General features: G+C 36.2%; 2 protein-coding genes across 2 annotated transcripts in view; one reads left to right on the forward strand and one right to left on the reverse strand.

Moving 5' to 3' along the window:
• LOC306873138 (retinal dehydrogenase 2-like) overlaps positions 1-8,216 on the reverse strand; it is a 32,312-nt gene extending 24,096 nt beyond the window's left edge. Inside the window, exon 1 of the mRNA XM_079422209.1 lies at positions 7,915-8,216. Coding sequence (XP_079278335.1) covers positions 7,915-8,031 — 117 coding nt within the window. The 5' untranslated portion in view covers positions 8,032-8,216. The remainder of the gene's footprint in view (positions 1-7,914) is intronic.
• Positions 8,217-10,751: 2,535 nt separating this feature from the next.
• Positions 10,752-19,505, forward strand: LOC306872356 (aquaporin-9-like; the record flags this gene model as incomplete). The annotated part of the gene is made up of 6 exons (XM_079420870.1): positions 10,752-10,853; positions 11,933-12,059; positions 15,043-15,180; positions 15,564-15,682; positions 15,886-16,103; positions 18,022-19,505. The coding sequence occupies 6 exons, from the start codon at positions 10,752-10,754 to the stop codon at positions 18,188-18,190; spliced, it is 873 nt and encodes a 290-aa protein (XP_079276996.1). The 3' UTR covers positions 18,191-19,505.
• Positions 19,506-19,638: the final 133 nt, after the last annotated feature.

Raw genomic sequence — 19,638 nt, forward strand, 5'->3', positions numbered from 1 at the left:
AACAATTTATGTACCGAGTTTGGTGTCTGTAGCTATCATTATATATATATATATATATATATATATATATATATATATATATATATATATAATCATTAATAATTATATACCATTTAATGTTGATCAATATTAATTCCAAAATGTGTTTATATATTATTACATTTTAAAGTTTATCTTTTGAACATGACTAATTTTCTAACATTAAAAAGATTAATAAATGCTTTAAAAAAATTGTTCTTTGTTAGTTCATACTATCATGGAAGAATTAACATGCTGTAAAAATATATTTTTCATTGTTAGTTCACGTTAATTAATGCATTTCCTAATGTTAAGAATTGAGACCTTATTATAAAGTGTTATCAAAATCTTTAATGATTTATAAGCATTTTTTAAAGATTTAAAAAAACAGACCCTCTCTCTCTCTTTCTCTCTCTCACCCACTGGCTCAATCCACACAGTCACTCACACAGTCACTCACACCCCACCCCACCCCCACCCCTCACTCAGCTGCAGGCTGACAGGGATCTCTCACTCAGAAGCAGTCTAAGTCTAACTCTCTGATAGTTTTCAAATTTTCTCCTCTGCATAGTGTATTGTAAATTCATAAAATTAATCACATATCCTCAGACTGTATTGTTCTGTGTATGTAATTTTTTATGAAGTGTTTGGAAGCTGCTCTTAAAAGATAAAAAAAAAAAAGAAATGATCTTTTTTACTGTAACTTTAATAAATTGCCATTAAATCATCGTTCAAGATATCCTAAATCCGTCCGCAATTTAGCATCTTCAGTATTTTGGCATCATGATAAAAAATGTTTGGTGTGATTTCCGTGTTTCTGCTTGGAGGAGTATTAATTTGTTTACAGCCCGTTTTTAAAAAAAACCCACATTAAAATAAATATAGCCGACTTCCTGTTGGTCGTAGCTAATGACTGTAAATTAGAAAGTTGTCCGGATTAATAAGAACAATTTATGTACCGAGTTTGGGGTCTGTAGCTAAAACTAACCCCCTCATTTTTGACAAAAGGTGGCGCTATAGAGTGCCTCTTCCACGCCCGTATATGAGCTTTTTCCAGTGTCTAACTATCATTAATACTGATATGTGTGTTGAGTTTCATGACATTCTAAACATGTTATCTGCCTCAAAATCACCAGAAACGAATTTTCAACTTTGACACGTTGCCATGGCAACATAATTTTAGATATCAATATTCCTTTCACAGTTTTACATCGGCCGTGTTTTGACATTATTCTGGTGAAGTTTGAAGCAAATCGAGTAAAAATAAGATGCTGAATTCAAAGCATTTTGAAAACGACACACTTCCTGCAGCCAGTTGGTGGCGCTATAACTTTCAGTCATAATAGTCACATCTATCCGATCGGCATCATACAACGAACAAACCACTGAAGTTTGATCTGCATCATACAATGTATGTGGACGTTATTAGGCATTTCCTGGGTCTCATTTTTCGCCATAACTTCATCGCCTCGCCACGGGCAAACCGTTCGACATATCAAAAATATCTTCGCAATTTAGCGTCCCCAATGTCTTGAGATCATGTTCACCGAGTTTGGTGGCAATCGTATGGAAATCCTCAGAGGAGTATATCAAATTCCAGAGCATGCGCTTTTTAAACAGCCCTGAATAGCCGACTTCCTGTTGGGCGGAGCCTATGACATGCTGCGCGGAAGTTGTTCGGCTCAATGAGTTCTATATGTGTACCGAGTTTCATATGAATACGTGCAAGTATGTGTGAGCTATACATCAAGCTTTCTGACAATTTTCCAGGGGGCGCCGTAGAGCCCCTGTGCCACGCCCGGGTCCCAGCCTCAGCGGCGTCCTAATGGCCGCAGGTTCCAACGTGCGTGCCAATTTTCGAGAGTTTTCGGGCACGTTAAGGCCCCCAAAAGTGCCCGGATGATTGAAATAAAAAAAAAAAAAAAAATAAAAAAAAAATAAAAAAAAAAAAATAATAATCCTTAGAAGAACAATAGGGCCCTGCGCCTTACTGGCTTGGGCCCTAAATATACTTACTTGGTTAATATAATATAATATAATACTTGGTTAGAATATCTGTGCAAAATTTTAAATAACTAGTTGTCAGTGTTGGGGAGTAACTAGGTACATGTAACGGAATTACGTCATTTAATTACAAAATAAATGTTATTGTAATTAGTTACAGTTACTGAGAAAAAAAATGTGTAATTAAATTACAGTTCCTTTTGAAAATGTTAATGATTACAAAGGGGGTTACATCTGAATTTTTTCACACACACACCCACGTAAAGATTTAATTGACTTCTTTCATAAATTGCATTGACTGCTCTAAAATGAGACACCAGTGTTTCAGGAGTTTAGGACACAGAATAGGACACACGCTTATTTGATAACAGTTTTTTTCTTAGTTTTCTTAGTTTATGCATAAGCTTTATTTTTTTACTGTAAGATTAATTGTTTTTTCCAAGGCATTGTTAGATACCAGTGTTTCCTGTCATAACTATACAAACATTTGATTTTAAAACCAGTATCATGGCTATTAAACCATGTCTTATTATGATTTTAAATCTAACCTCAGAATGATCTCAAAGTAAATAAGAGGTGTTAAGTTAAGGTTAAAGTTAAAGATTTTTGTTGGTGGCTGTGCTTTAAATTAAATTATTACACAGCTCTGTGGAATGCTTGATTCTGATTGGGCAGTCGTGACATTCCAAGGTATGTTATTCCTTGATAACAACTGGTAAAAGCTAATAACACAGACTCATCCGGGTAATTTAAGTCGGTGCTATACGCTTGCTAGGAACAGTTTTTCTTGGTGGAAGCTTTGCATTTGGTTAGCTAATTAAATATTAAAACTCAATTCAATATTATGTATACAGTTTCTTAATTCTGTCAACTTGGTATCGTGGACTCGCTCTCTCGTTTCATACAAATGCAGCTGTTGCCATTTTGTTTTGTACACAGTAATGGATTATAAGATAACTAACAAACTAGTACTATAAGTACTAGTGCTTTATTACTTATGTGGTGAAATGTTGTGTAATAAAAGTGGTATGACTGCACCATATAACTTGCCGCTTACTAACAACTGCTTTCTTCAAATGTTTCAACTCAGATCAGTGTTTCATGTCTAATTATTTATGTTTGTGTAATATGTGGCATAATGTACATTCAGCCAGTTCTTATCGCAAAATAAAGATGTACATTATCCCTTACTTATTATAATCTTAATTCAAATGATGAAGGATTTTGAAAGTGTTGAGCACTACAGTAAGGTTGACCCTGCCTGGTTTAAATGTTTCAAAATGATTAACAGTTGAAAATGTTAGAAATTTAGAAAAGTAATCAAATGTAATAAGTTTAATAAAGTAATTGAAAAGTTGCACTACTTATTACAATTTAAATAGGGTAACTTGTAATCTGTAAGCTATTACATTTCCAAAGTAACCTTACCAACACTGGCTATTGTTAATAATACAAAGACAAATCAAGCATTTTGTTCCTGAGGAAGAAAAACAGTGCAAAGGCCAAAGATAATCAGTGAGGAAGATGTGAAATAAAGATCAAGCGTAAGAAAGGGGGAAAATTATAAGTCAAAGCAAAAGAGGGTGAGAGAGAGAGTCCTTACTGTGCCGCTTACAATAAATCAAGCTTCTCAGTGTATGCTCTACTTTGGCCGCTGTTTGATGTGAAGAAATTGTGGGTTTTGAAGTGAAAAACTCCAGAGGTATGTGACAGACTCTCGTAAGTCAGGGCCACTGACCCTAACGGTGAGACACGGCCATATATTACACCCTGCTGGACAGCTTCTAGAGCAGAAAACCCCCCTGACTCCCATCTGTACTATCTCATGCACTGATGGATTGATGGGGCCTACCTCATTCACTCAAGCTGTCTCCCAGATTAGTTTACAAAAGTCCTCATTTCAGCGTACACTACTGTTCTGGCTGCACGCTTAAGCCCTTAAAATATAAAGACATGTCCAACAAATGGCAAGCGTCTTTTTCTCCATGAAGCTCTCAGACACATGCACAGACAAATATGAAAATTCCCTAATAAATGATTAAATATATTAATTTTTATCTTGAAAACATTCTTCAAAGTATCTTCTTTTGTGTTCCACAGAAAAAAAGGTTTGGAATAACATAAAGGTGAGTAAATGATGACAGATTTTTCATTTTTGAGAGAATTATATCTTAAACAATTAAACCGCATTCATTAGAAAACCCAGAATTCTATGCAGAGATTATCTATACATGTTCATTGAATATAATTGATAAATTCCACTGACTGCAAACCACATCTAATCCAAATCCACAATTATCAGTTGCACGACACTGGGGAAAGCGAGAGAGTAATATCCTGTCTCCTGTTTTCTATCTTCTTCCAGGTTTAATCTCAAGAGTCTGCTTCACTTATGTGTTGTAACTGAATGGAGTGAGCAAATCATCACCCTGTCTGCTGGAATCCAACACCTCTCTTTCAAAAAGACTCCTGGGCCCTAATCAGTTACACTGATACACACACCTATCAACATAACCTTTCCTTTCTTTTCCTCTCTTCCATCCAAAGAGAAAAAAAGAAGAGAAAACATCCATAACCAGAGACAAATTTATGCCATCACCAGAGACAAATTTATGGCTTCCTTAGTGCCATTATCAGCCCAGTGGGCCAGCAGACAGAGAAAGAGAGAAAGAGAAGTCCTTCAGCAGACTAGCTCTCCCGTGACCAGTCAAACACGCTCTTTATACGCTGTGTGGAGTCAAGAGGAGATTCTGTAAGACTGTAAAGCGTATTGAGCTCAGGTGTCTGCACCAAACAACAGGACTTTGAGAAGCATCGCCGTGATAAGCGGAAACTCAGTCGTAAATGTTCAATGGCACGGCAGATAAATTCCCTATCAGTGTGTTTAATCTCAATCTGTAACAAATACAGGTGTAGTGAATGTCACATAATAAGCACAAACGTAATTGGTGGGGTGAAAAGTTTACTGGGGAGCACAAAGTCCATGTTGTAGCAATTTTACTGTCATTTTACCATACACAGAAACAATCCTAACTATTCAGGTTATTTGGATTTAGCATGTGAATAAATTAAACTAAAATATAAATTTGAACCCTTTCCAGCAGTGACTGTATGATTTTGAGATCCACCTTTTCACACTGAGGATGATTGAGGGACTCAAACACAACCCCCAAGAGCCGGGGGTTAAAACTTTTTGAATTTGAAGGTAAATTGTACTTAATTTGTCTTCCAGGAAACATGCAAGTAGCTTCTGTTGCTTCCGAAAGGGCAGAACTAAATGGAAAAAATATATATATTTCTACAAAATAAGAAAAATTTGGACATCTTCATTCTGTTCAAAAGTTTTCACCCCCGGCTCTTAATGCATCGTGTTTCCTTCTGGAGCATCAGTGAATGTTTGAACCTTTTTTAATAGTTGTGTTTGAGTCCCTCAATCATCCTCAGTGTGAAAAGGTGGATCTCAAAATCATACAGTCACTGCTGGAAAAGGTTCAAATATGCAAAAGATGCTGGAAAACTGAAGATTCTGCAGGACCTGGAGGATTTTTCTGAAGAACAGTGCTCAGTTTAACTGTTCAGAATAAACAAGGGACTCAAACACAACCATCACAAAACAAAAAAACAGTCGTAGATCATCCAACCACACACAGTATTAAGAACCAAGGGTTCCCAAACTTTTGAATGGGTTATTTTAATAATTTCAGCAATTTTATTGTCTTGTGGACTATATGTAAACATATTTTATTGAAAATATCTTACTCAGGACAGTACTAAATAAAAAATAACATGCATGTTGTATGATCTCTCTTATTTTGTTAAAATTATTCACATTTTCACAGATTCTGCAAGGGTTTCCCAAACTTTCGCAAGCAACTGTATATATATATATATATATATATATATATATATATATATATATATATGATTGGAATAAAAAATAAATAAATATAACAATGACTGTGTCTAATAACCAGATACTCACATACAACAAGCCATTAATTGCTGTAAAATACGTTTTGTAATGATTATTGTATTACCTAACTGAATTACACCACCTCTCCCTTTCAAAACTTGATATTATTTTACTTTAAATGCCAGAACTGGATGTGATTTAGTATTTACATACGTGGTTGACACTGATAGAGGAATGAGAAGTTAAGCATGCCCGATAATGATATTTCCATAACTCAGCGTCTCTAGCATAAAGCACTGCTCATTAACAGCACAGAAAACACAACTTATGAAGTCTCCAAGGAGTTTCGCTAAAATGGCTTAACTTCAGACTTACTCAAATAATAAAAAAACTTGGCTCTGCACTGACTACATTTGAAAGAATAGTATTGATTGGGCATATTTGGACTGTTACATCAGAGCCTGTGCTGCGCTGCACCAGGCACACAAAATCAAAAGTGAGAGGGGGGTGGGGATAGAGAGAAAGAGACCAAGAGAAAGAGGGAGATGGACAAGGGTGTGAAGGGAGTTCACATCACTAATGCCCAAACGCAACCCCACACACACCCATACAGACAGCACACAAATTCCTAAATATGAATCCTTCTCACACTCCCATGTGCTTCTGAGAGCAGGTTTGAAATGAGATCAGGAGATGCAGGGTATGTATGTCACAGGTGTCTCCAGCTCTTGCTCTGGTTGAACTTCACTCTCTTTACCACGGTGATAATGGCCTGCGCTGCACTTTGACTTATCCTCTCACCTCACAGCAATAAAATGATTACCTCAAAACTGGCATAATTTAAGATGACCTTACCAACAAAACAAGAGAGATTATATTTTAGAATCATTTTATGGAATGATTCAGCACTTCTTTGTCATTTTCAGAGAGATTAATATAAGATGACTACATTAAAGTTATATAATAGCTAATGCTGAAACCTCATTACATCTGAATAAGTCCAAAAGCATGAAAGTATCTAAAAATGAATGTGAATGCCCAGACTTTGACATGTTTTGTACTTCGCCTTCTTGTCATTATAGTAAGCTATACTTGTTATCAACCCTGCAATTTTAGTGGTGTACAAAGTTTCTGTTTTAAATCTTCTGGGTTGTATCCCTGAACAGTTGCATTTAAAACAAGTGTCCATAAATGTCGTACACGTGATATTGTCATTGAGGTTTAAGTAAAAGGTGCATTGTGATCACAATAATGAACATAAAGCGTGTTAGTGATTTTTAAAGTGTAGGCTATTTATTTATTTTTGTCCAGAAAGACATTATGAATGATTTAGATGCTAGGCTGAACTGTAGACTGTTCCCCAGAATTAAAAGGAGAAATAGAGGCGGATCTCTAACGCGCAGCGATCCTATCATGTAAAGTAAAGTCGTAAATAATAACAACCTGTTCAAAGCAAAACTTCTTAACCGGTTAAATAAGGTTATTAAAGCTTTATGGACTCTCATTTCTCACTATATCAAGATCGAGAAAACTTTCATGATCGATGCCCTTCTGTATTAGGCTAGATAACAGGCAGCAGATCTGGACTTTCACACTCTTTATATGGACACAAATAAAGTCAGTTTATTTGATTAAAATAAAACGGAGAATCGATATATTTATTGCAAATAGCATATCATTATAGTGCGTACCTAAAGAATAATCCTGCTATTTGTTAGCAAATGCATGTGCAGACAACCCTCCTGATCTACCGCACTTATGAGCCGTAATATCTTAAGATTAATACAGCTACATTCGGTTTAAATGCGTGAGTATGAGCCTGTTATCAATGCCATGGTTGCAACACGTTGTGTTTCTTGGCCAGTGATTTGTTTGCGCGCAGTCACAACAAATCAAACGTGTCACCTAATCGAAGTTTGCATTTCCCGTTTAGGCAACTTTATGATTCTTGAAAGAAGTTGTAAAATAGTCTCACGAACCTTAGTGTACTTGATTTCAGGGTTGGGTACCGGTGAGGGCATCAGATGAAGAGATGCCATGAGCGCAGCCGGGTCGTTCTTCACCTCTCCTGGCAGTTCAACTTTACTGGAGGTCATTGCGTCTCTTGAAGATGCCGGTTGGGTTTTTTTCTGCCGATTTGAGATTACTACTTTGGAATCCTTCCTGTGTTTATAACCAGGTGTCAGCCCTGGTCCATTTTTATTGGGCAGAGAATAGGGCCGTCCTCCTAATATAATTAAAATGGAGCATTTACATAAACTACTCTCTCTCCCTTTCTGACCATACTGAGTGAGAGAGATACCACCCACTCTCAAGACAACGGTATGTAGGAGTATCAGGATTTATCAGGAAGAAATTCAACTGACAAGCAGGACTAAACTGCACTGTAAAAATGTTTTGTCAGGTAACCTGGAAATGTGTTTCATGCGGATCTAAATGATCAGTCTCGAGTCAAAATAGTATACTATTTTATTATTTAACACTGTAACACAACTGAATGCTAACACAGACCCGTTTTAAAGTAAAGAATTGGTTTTAAAAAATAAGTATAACACCTTTATTTAATATGACCGTATTAAATACACATTTCATGTGTTTTACATGACAAAAACGTTCAATATTATTTTAAGATGTTTTTTTAAATAAATGTAGTCATAAACTTCGAGAAGTTTTTAAAAGTTGTTCGAAATAATACATTTTCCATAGGCCTACTCTAAATGGTAGGTAGCCTATGAAACGCCAGTCTGGTGGTCTAAAATTGTACAGTAGACCACTAAATCTATTTTTCTTTTCAAACTAGGCTATAAATATCGTGTGTTTTGCATGCAATCTTTAATGAACAATAAAAGTAGGCTACTATATATATATATATATATATATATATATATATATATAATTAAGGTTAGCTATGCTTTCTCTCCATTGGGGTGCTCCAACTGTCACGTAAACGTTAAGTTTTCTTTGGCAGAGCCCGTTTGCCCCTTTCACTCTCACAGATTCTCCTGTAACATATCTATCCCGTCACAATGTTATTCGACATCAAGCGATCACAGGTTATTTCCTGCAGTTAGCATTTACCTCAGAATATCCAATAAACATTAAAGACCATCTAAAAGGGCTTTTAACTCTCAAAGAGGCTGTGGTTTAAAGGATTAGCCAACACAGACATTCACACTTCCACTGTGTTACTGATAAGGCAGCTCTTCAAAACACCGGGTCTAGGCAAAAACATCTATTATTTCGCAGATAAATAAAACAAATAATCGCCTTCACACTTCCACGGAGGGCTAACCGGAGAAATCTGGTAGATTAGCCTAATCTTGGGAGTTTGAAACGTTTATAGGCTACCATAACGTGTCTGTTGTTGGAAACAACACACTTTAAATAAAATCCTAATTGTTTGTGTAACCAGTCCTGTCATAAAATGTTGTTCACATTGTGTTCTGCTATTAAATAAATAAATATGAATGAATGGATGTCTGAATGCAAGGCTTGCAATCCAAAAAGTTTTGTCATGCACACTTAAATGGGCTACATGTAATTTAAACATTTTAATGAGCAGGCTGCGTGATAGCAGTTATCATGTGTGACATGCTAGGGCGGAGGGGTTGTTAATATGATGAAGGGCATGGGGTGTTATAATTTGTTAGAACCCACTGGGGTGCTTTTTCTCCATCAGCACATCCCCCTCGTTTCACAGCACTGACAGTGTCTGCCTCACATCAAAGACGACACCCCAGAACAAGTGACAGTGATTAATGCAAACAAAACATACTGCTACCATCCTATCTACCCCTTCTTCTTTTCACAGTCTGTACTGACAGTCACGGGACTCCGCTGTCAAACTCTGGCCATCTTTGGTTTTTACTTTGTCAAATAGCTCCACTCGGCGGACAAATGTACGTATTACAAGTTGAAGTTGTGCTGTTAAGTGTGCCCACTGCCCACGCTTCTCCGAATGAGAACTGGAAATCATACTCAGAAAAAGAAATCCCATTAAGTATCAAGCAAGTAAGCCAAACATATCAAATATGTTGTATTTAGAGAATAAATAAACCAAGACCTGTATTTAGGCTAATTGCTGTTGTTGCTTGTGCACTGTAAAATGCAGCATAGGCTACTGACTGATAACGTTGTGTATTGTTCAGTCTGTTGGGTATTGAATATGAGGGTCAATTAAAAATTAGTTTAAAAAAAACACGCTCTATAGTTAATTTGTAAATTTGGATTCAAGTTGATTTCATAAAAATCTCACAGGTTGCGTCACAATTCAAGTATTTTTTAAATATATTCTGAATAGTAATCTACTAAAATGCATAGTACTAATATCTTGCATTTTATCCACCATTTGACTTTTTTAAGAGCTCCACAAAAACAACAAATTTAATTCATAAAGTTTATATTATTGCACTGGAATGATACGATTTTTTATTAGATCTAGAGATAAAAATATGTTTACGTTATATTGAAGTGAATTTATCGCATATTTAATTCTAACTGCAACAAGTCTTCTGTTAATAATTATACTTAAATACTCTTGTACAATAAAGATTAAGAGTCTATATTTCCAACGTCGCTTCTGTAGTGTTGTTCGCAAACAAGAGTTTAACAAATAGGTAATGATATTTTAGTTGATCGAAATCTCTCAGCATGGAGTGAGAGCAAAGAGGAAGCGCCAACCTGTCAAGTCAGTGTGTTTAATGACATTTGAGCAGCAGGAGGGGCGGAGGAGGTTAAAGCCTAAGACACTTAAACTCCAGCTAGATCAGCCTTCAACTGTCTGTCCGGACATCACATCTCAGCTGTCGGGGAAAGTATGGAGCTCGAAAACTTTAGAAATTTGAGGGAGAGGTGCACCGTGAGGCGGGACATCATCAGAGAGTTTCTGGCGGAATTACTAGGGACATTCGTATTAATAGTAAGCCTTTTGCCTGTCAGGACTTCAGAACCAAGTAAACTGACATTAACAATTTTGAGATTTCAATGCATTAGAATTATGATGAATGTTGCAAGTTTTGTGTCATCCCCCCCAACTTATTTAATTCTTGTCATATGGGTGGTGTTGAGGTTGATATTCTTTCATTTTAAAGAAGCACTTCATATTTTATGGACGTGTGACCACGTAATATTGTGGTAATAATAGCTATATGTGTGACCACATAATGATTTCGACTAATGCACTGCATTACACGCAACACCCTCAGAGGATGTAAAGTGTCGCCTTATCTATGCTTCTTATCGATCAGTTCTAATGGCTATTTAATTGCATATGGCTATGATTTATGTTGTGAAGGGCTTTATCTCACTAAGTACAAGGGTTTAGTCTAATTAGACAAATGCTCGATTTCTATCGCAGTGGTTTATGTTAGTTTTAAGTGCCTGTTTTGTTGTTGTTCTTGTAATTCTGTCCGCCAAAATACAATTCCAATAAATTTCAATCATAACATTGTATTCTATAGCTCTTGTGTTGACTGTAAAATAAAGAAATTGTCCTGTTCTCAGGAAAAAGGCATTTTTCATAAAAGTCAGATGCTGTCACATTATTTATAAATGTTACTCAATTATTTTTAATAGACTGATCTTAAGGTTTGCACGGTACTTTGTATTGTACATTTTTACTGTTTAGTGAACTGTTTTGTGTTTTATAATTGTTTTAATGTCAGGTTTGAGAACTTCACTTTACTACAAAAATTAGTACCTGAAGTTGTGCGTAATATTGGAAATCTTCTGACTTAAATGATTTCAGTTAGATACTAAAACATGAAATACACTTAGACATTTCTACAGTGTATTCTACTGGTGTTAATTACATGAAAAGACTCTGATTCAGCATGACAGATTTTGTTGCTTTGGGGTGCCGTCCTTGACCTGAGCATTTGAACAAACTGTCCTGCTAATTAGTTTTGAAGAGTGCTTTTCTTATCTATTTGGCGGTAGCTTTTTTTCAACTAATTGTCTTCTTAAATTGTCTTCTCTCTGCCCATTTCCTGTTTGCAGCTCTTCGGTTGTGGTTCAGTGGCCCAGACTATTCTCAGCAGAGAAAAACAAGGAGAAAATCTCACCATCCACTTTGGCTTTACTCTAGGGGTGATGCTGGCTGTGTACATGGCAGGAGGCGTATCAGGTAATTGGTCACACTGGCGAATAGAAAAGTCAAAACTACACTTGTGGTTATGTAACATGCACATTTGCTACATTTAAATAAATTTACCTGACTGTCCATTACCTATAGTCTGCTATAAAAATAACACACAAATCAGAAAGGAACTTTTAAATGATTCCAAAATGCATAAAAATGCATTTAATAAAGAAAAGGCTTTAGTCTGGGACAGTTGAGTTCAAAGCATCTTCTCATTTCAAAGGTCATATTTAGCTATCCATCAGGGCTGTTTTTCACAGTTGTTTGTGATCTTTGATCATGCTCAACAAAACATGCGATGCTCAACCTGCACGCGACGCAAACCACCTACTCGCCATATGCAACACTACAATATATCCACGATCTAATCAAAATTACATAAACAGCTCAATTTATTCCTCTATTGCGGTTTATGTGTGTTTATTCTATCAAAACCTAAATCTGGTCAAAGGAGTAAAAAGGCTAGTGAGGTAGAAAAAGCCTTTCATGTGGTAATAAGCCTTAGACAGCTGGATCAAACATATCCCATACCGAGTATTCCATCTTGACCTTTGACCCTAAAGAGAGAGAGAGAGTGAAGGGTGGATTTGCTTCAGTGCAAATTTTTGGATTAATGAACGACATAATAGAGGGGGGAATCCTTGTGCTTATTGTATTTGATCCGCGCGGTTTCTCTCACATTCAAAAATATACTGTAGTGATGGACAGGGGGACGAGGAAATGATAGGTCAAGTACATGCTCTTAAATCTTGCATAAGGCTTAGTGTCAAGTGGAGGTGTGTGTCGGGTTTGAAAAACCAGATTGGACATGTATGTTTGGCCTTCATTAAGAGAATTCCTCAAGGATTATGGTGAGGTGAAGCTTTTATTATAATATGTTATAATAATGCAGATGATTCCTGGAAATTCTTTAAAAGCTTATCATTGAAGTTGCCCTGCAAAAACACAGTGGGACATGAGACAGATATAAAACGGACAGTACAGAAAAGCCAAATGGTTGTAAAAATAAACTCTGGTACGTTTGAAAGCAACATAAAGTGAATTAAATATTGTTCTGCCGTCAAGTGTGTATATTACCATCTACATTATGCTCTGACAGACAGCTGCATGTGCCAGCCACTACTGGAGGTGTCACAACATACCATGTCATGTTCTGTAATTTTTAGTGGGATATTACACAGTCCACATGCCCCTGAAAACTGGATGTGCCTACATGTGCCAGGGGCTTCTGAGCATAAGATGCAATGCCACTTAATGTTAAAGGGGTAATTCACCCAAAAAGGAGTATTCTGTCATTAATTACTCACCCTCGTGCCGTTCCAAACCCATAAGACCTTCGTTCATCTTCAGAATACAAAGTAAGATATTTCGGATGAAATCCGAGAGCTGTCTGACCCTTTATAGACAGCAACACAACTGACACGTTCAAGGCCCAGAAAGGACAAATGTTCATGAGAGTACCACGATGCATGGAAGAGAAGAATTTATTTATATCATTTTAGTTTTCTTTGCGCACAAAAAGTATTCTCGTAGCCTTATAACATTACAGTTGAACCACTGATTTAATTTTTGGGTGAACTATCCCTTTAATACCACCGCTCTATATCTCCTAAATCTGATGGGCCATTACAACACACCATTTTACACTAAAAACAGAAAACATTTTATGCGTTTATGTGTCAGTCATCTTCATAAGTTCTCATTAGGGTCACAGTAGTCAGCATCGTAATTGTGAGGACACACTTCAGTTCACACAGGAACTGTGTTTTCACAAATCAGCAGAGGGTGAAGCTGTTAGTGCACAATTTACTAGCACTGTGGAAGTGTATGGTCATCCTAAAAAAACAATAATTACATAAAATAATAATAGGGAATGATGATAATAAAAATACATTTATTTGTGTTATTTATTTGTGCTTTTATTTATATTAGCAATTTAACATCACACTTAATATTTTATTTAATAATACTAATAATTATTCATTGCACTTTTTCTCATGTTTGCTCTTTTTTTTTAAATAATTGCTTTTATGACAATTGCACATTTGGAAGATGAAATCAAGAAGAAGTTTTTTAAAAATCTATGTGAATAAAAGGGCAATGATTGTGGTGTTGCACTTTGGGTTGTTCAGGAGAAATGTGTCAATGGGCATGAGGCTCTGTGGTTTATCATTCGGTAGTGGCTTCTGGACCTCAAGCACACAGTTGTGCATGTGTTATTGTGGTGATGAATGCAACTGAATTATCAGAGGTCATGAGTCTTGAGCAGCAGATGTGTTCCTCATGCTTTCAGCAGTTCTCTCCTCTCACTATGTCACAAGGGGAGACAGAGCCATATATAAATATATATGTATGTGATGTTAAATATAGCCAGAGCTCTGCAGTAAAAGTCGTCAAAAGTGTGCATTTGTCCATGAATAAGTTGGTTAGCCCAGCAGCCCACATGACTGATGAAAATCTTACATGCTGTGATGATGACTACAGTATTGAACTAATGAGCTTTTCTAGAGCATATGTCCCAGGTGGAAGTCAGGTGTAGACACTGGCCTGTTACTATTAAAGGGCTAGTTTATCCAAAAATGAAAATTCTCTCTTCATTTACTAAACCATGCAGTGGTGTATGAGGATTTAGGCAGATTATGTCAGACCCAATTCCCATTGACTACCTCAACTAGTTTTTGCAGCCAGTGTTTATGAGGAACACTCTGGATTATGGAGTGGGAAAGTGAGAGTATATACCTATATAGCAATTAGAGAAAGCACATAAGTGTGAGTGTGAGATTAATGACGCAGCTTGCTCTTTTGATTCTAATAGATGACAATCTATACTACAAAAACCCTCAGCATGCTTTTATGCATACCTCAATCAATACAAAATGACCACACAAAAATAGACCACTAAAACCAATACAGATACTTTTCTTTCATCAAAAGTTTGCAGTCGCTCAGCTGTTGCATCTCATTGCAGGTGGACATGTGAACCCAGCTGTTTCTCTGGCTATGGTCGTCTTGGGGAAACTCCCCTTAAAGAAATTTCCTGTCTATGTGGCAGCCCAATTTCTAGGTGCCTTTGTTGGGTCTTGTGCTGTCTTCTGTCTGTACTATGGTAAGTTTTCAGGGCACTTCTATTTTTTGGTTTCTGTTATTGGCTCCTCTTATACCTAAGGCAGACTTCTTAAAAGTTTGTTAAAGGTATAGCTGTTTTAGCACTGGTCAGTGATTGGATTGAATGAGCTCATTCTTATGAATAATGTGGTGAAAAGCTAAACTAATGACGTGGAAGCTTACTTTCCAGTCAGTGACAACTTCAGTCACTTTTCATAACGTTGGTTCAGCTTTGCTTTGTAAACCAAAAGCCTAGTTGTTCTAGATTGCAATAGTATTTTTTTATGTTTTATTTTATAAAATTTATTTTAATTTTATTTTTAATTATTTTACAATTACACTAAACAGTCATTAAATTACTACCTATGATTCTCTTGTCCATAGGTGCCTTCGCAAATTTTGCTGATGGAAAACAAATTGTAGTTGGTGAAAATGCCACAGCAGGTATCTTTGCCTCATATCCACATGAAGATCTCTCATTGTTAAATGGATTCATTGATCAGGTGAGTAAAACACAGTAATTAGTTTTTTTTTTATTATCACATAATCTCACTAGTGATTATACAATGAAATTAAACGGCACTCCAATGTTAAAGCATGTGCTTCGGCTTAGAAACTATTGTGTTTTAAGAGGGGAATTAAAAGTGGAACAGTACATGAAAATCATAAGCATATATTTGTTTTTCTAATTTTTCTCTATTTGCAGGTGATTGGCACAGGTGCCTTGGTCCTCTGTATTTTAGCCATTGTAGATAAGAAGAATATTGGGGCACCTAAAGGAATGGAGCCACTGATTATTGGTCTGAGCATCCTAGCTATCGGAGTGTCCATGGCGCTGAACTGCGGCTATCCCATCAACCCTGCCAGAGACTTGGGACCTCGGCTCTTCACTGCTATGGCAGGATGGGGACTAGAGGTGTTCAGGTACAGAAAACCCCCTATGCATTTACATATTCTTTTTCTTTTTGTTTGTTCAGATTTTTTGCATGTTCCCTTATCTGTATTATTGCTTATGCTGTAACAGGAAATTTTAGGGTGTGTACAGTAACACAATGCAGCACAGAATGACGTCCAGTAAGAGCTAATCTCATATCAATAGCCTACTAGGCCTACGTGAGGAAATGCTTGATCTGTCTGCTTAATTTTTCTTCCAACTTGAAAACAGATTAGGGGTTACCTGAGGGAAAATGGCTCTGGTGTTATAAACAGTGTACATGAAGATTACTTAAATTCAGTTTAGCAAAGTGTCTACATGCGGTGAAAATGCATTTGTTTACAGTTACCTTTGCCAACCTGTTTGTAGAGAAGGTTCAAGGACAGCACTTGTATTCTCAGTAGCCTATAAAAGGATCAAGGGATTGAGGGAGGGAAAAAGTGCTACAGAAGGGGAGCACTGGAGTGACACACTAAGCACAGATAGAGCTAGACACCAACACTGCTGAAATCGTCCACCAGCCTGACAGATGAACAGCTCACCTGTAATGTCCTGAATTAGACTGAGAATACCTTATAAATTCTAATTCAGTTCTAAATTTGAATTAAGGTGGTAAAGAAAGCAATTGTAATGGACAATTGATGTAGAAATAAAATAAAATGAAATTCAAAGAAATGCATGCTTTCAATTAATATTTTATCCCATGAAATATTTAGATATATAAAATTTCAGATATAAATTCTTTAGATATAAATTCTCAATATGCAAAGTACCACCTATAAAAAATTTGCATTTCTTAAAATATATTTGGACAATTTGTGCAATATTTGGTCACTTAAAACACTTAAACATGTCTGAATGTCATTGTATGAAATTGAAAATATAAAAAAGAGTGGCATCTACATCTTTGTAAAGAATGAATAAATTGATAAAAAATGACAGTAAACGCATTTATAATGTTACAAAATATTTCTGTCTCCAATCAGTGCTGTTCTTTTGAACTTTCTATTCATCAAAGAATCCTAAAAATGAATCACATTTGCACAAAAATAGTGAGCAGCACAACTGTTTCTAGCATTTAAAATAAGAAGAAATATTTGTTGAGCACCAAATCAGCATATTAGAATGATTCTGAAGGATCATGTGACACTGAATACTGGAGTAATGGCTGCTGAAAATTCAGCTGTCATCACATGAACATATTAACCTTACTATTTTTACTGCATTTATGAAAGTGAAAAAAAGTGAAAGTGATGTAACATACAGCCAAGTATGGTGACCCATACTCGGAATTCATGCTCTGCATTTAACCCATCCAAAGTGCACACACACAGCAGTGAACACACACACACCGTGAACACACACCCGGAGCAGTGAGGAGCCATTTATGTTGTGGCGCCCGGGGAGCAGTTGGGGGTTCGGTGCCTTGCTCAAGGGCACTTCTGTCGTGGTATTGAGGGTGGAGAGAGCGCTGTACATTCACTCCCCCCACCTACAATCCCTGCCGGCCCGAGACTCGAATACAACCACAACCTTTGGATTACGAGTCCGACTTGCTAACCTTTAGGCCACGACTTCCCCAAGTTTATGTCATTTATGTTCAAATAAATGCAGCCTTGGTGAAACTTTGGGTCCGTTTTATGTATTTATATGTATGTATACATAAACAAAACAACTTAAAAGTGATCTGTTCTTGTCCATTTGGTTGTTGTAATCAACAACAAATTTTATGAAACTTGTGTGACAGTGTTGAATTTTCTTTGAATTTCAGTAAATTCTTCTTCTTGTCATTCGAGTTCAAACTGCTCACCATATGTGTGTGACCAATTCCATTATAATTGAAATTTTCTTTGAAAATACATTCAGAACTTTGCCCAGTCCTGATTTGATTCTCATCTGTGGCTTCAGTGCTGGAAATGGCTGGTGGTGGGTTCCAGTGGTCGGGCCGATGGTGGGCGGTGTGGCCGGGGCAGTGATCTACTTCCTGATGATTGAGCTGCATCACCCTGAGCTTGAGAAGAACCTTCAAGACAACAACAGTATCAAAGATAAATATGAATTGAACACCGTGAACTAGAAAGAGAGGGAAAGTGGTATCTTTTCCTTCACCATAGACCTCAAACAAGAAGCACTGTTATTTCTACACACTCTCCTTCTCTGTCTTTTCCTCTAGATCTCTTTTCTGAGTCTTTTGCCAAGTCAGTTCATGAAACCAAGCAGCTATGAAAGACAGCAAGTGTTAATTATCTATAATTCTGGCTTTTTCAGGTTCTTAACAAGTTTAACTTTTTCAAAGATCACCATTCATTCTATCTATTCTATAGAGCGATCAACAGCAGAAACAGTATTTTATGTAAAGCATCCACAGTTTATGAGTATTTACCATCAACACCACTGCCAGAAAAAGATTACAGGTGCTAACAGAACCTCCATATTAACAATTCTGGAATGTATATAGAGATAATCATAATTTTTAACTGGTATCTCAGGTTTCCTTTTTTGTTTCTTAAGATACAGTCAATGCAGTTTGTCTAGCCTCAGCCAGAGAGAGTTAAACTCCAGCATTGCACTTATACTTTTTCCTTCATTCCTTTGTCTAATCCTACTACTGTTTGTCTTCTTAGCATGTTCATTTTCACAGACATCTGACAACCCTATAGCTTGCCATAAGCAGATGTTCTTCTCTCAGTAAAATGAAGGAAAAGGGTACTTTACTGTCCACTCTATTTAATCAAAGATGAGCAGGCCTCCTTGTCTGTAAACAGTTAAGTCAGGACGAAACAATACAACAGATGAATAGACAAGCTACTGACTGCATGCATAACTGCTAATAAGGTAACTCGCATGAGGTAATGAGATGAAAATTGCTATGCATGCAAAAATTAATTTGCAACAAACTATTACATATAAGCTTAAAAATAAATAAATGTGTATTTATGCTACAATGTGTCAAAATGTTCAAGAAAATAATTGCATCAGAACTTATAGGAGCAGTATTGTATATAACGTCACATTTCAGATTTAGCAAAGCTTAATGTGGTTTTTTTTAGGTATTTCGTAGCTATTGTTTGTTAAATAAAATTGTTTCATGTGTTTTTTCCCCCTCTTTTAAAGAACATTATTATAGTAATTTATTTATTGGCACTAATTTTGTTATTGACAAACTAATAGCAGTTGTTTGTACAATTCAAAGAGATATTTCAATATTTGTGTCTTTTTATCCTTATTTATCATTTATCCTTATTATTTCAGGTTCAGATTTTTTTAACTTATTCTCTCATAAATTTAAGTTTTTGAGATGAATTACTGCATTCAAAATGTTGAAGATAGTATTGTCATTCTGCTAATGTAGACCTAATATAATAAAATAAACTTACTGTTATACAAATCTTATGCTTGTTTTCCTGTGAATGAGGATTTAGACCAGAGCAGCCACTATTTCCTAGATATATCTGCATTCTACAGTACTGCATCACAGTCAGTTTAGTTCTGCCCCGAGATACACTACACATCTAATGTACCTTC

This window comes from Barbus barbus (genome assembly GCF_936440315.1).
Source record: "Barbus barbus genome assembly, chromosome: 1".
Taxonomy (NCBI): domain Eukaryota; kingdom Metazoa; phylum Chordata; class Actinopteri; order Cypriniformes; family Cyprinidae; genus Barbus; species Barbus barbus.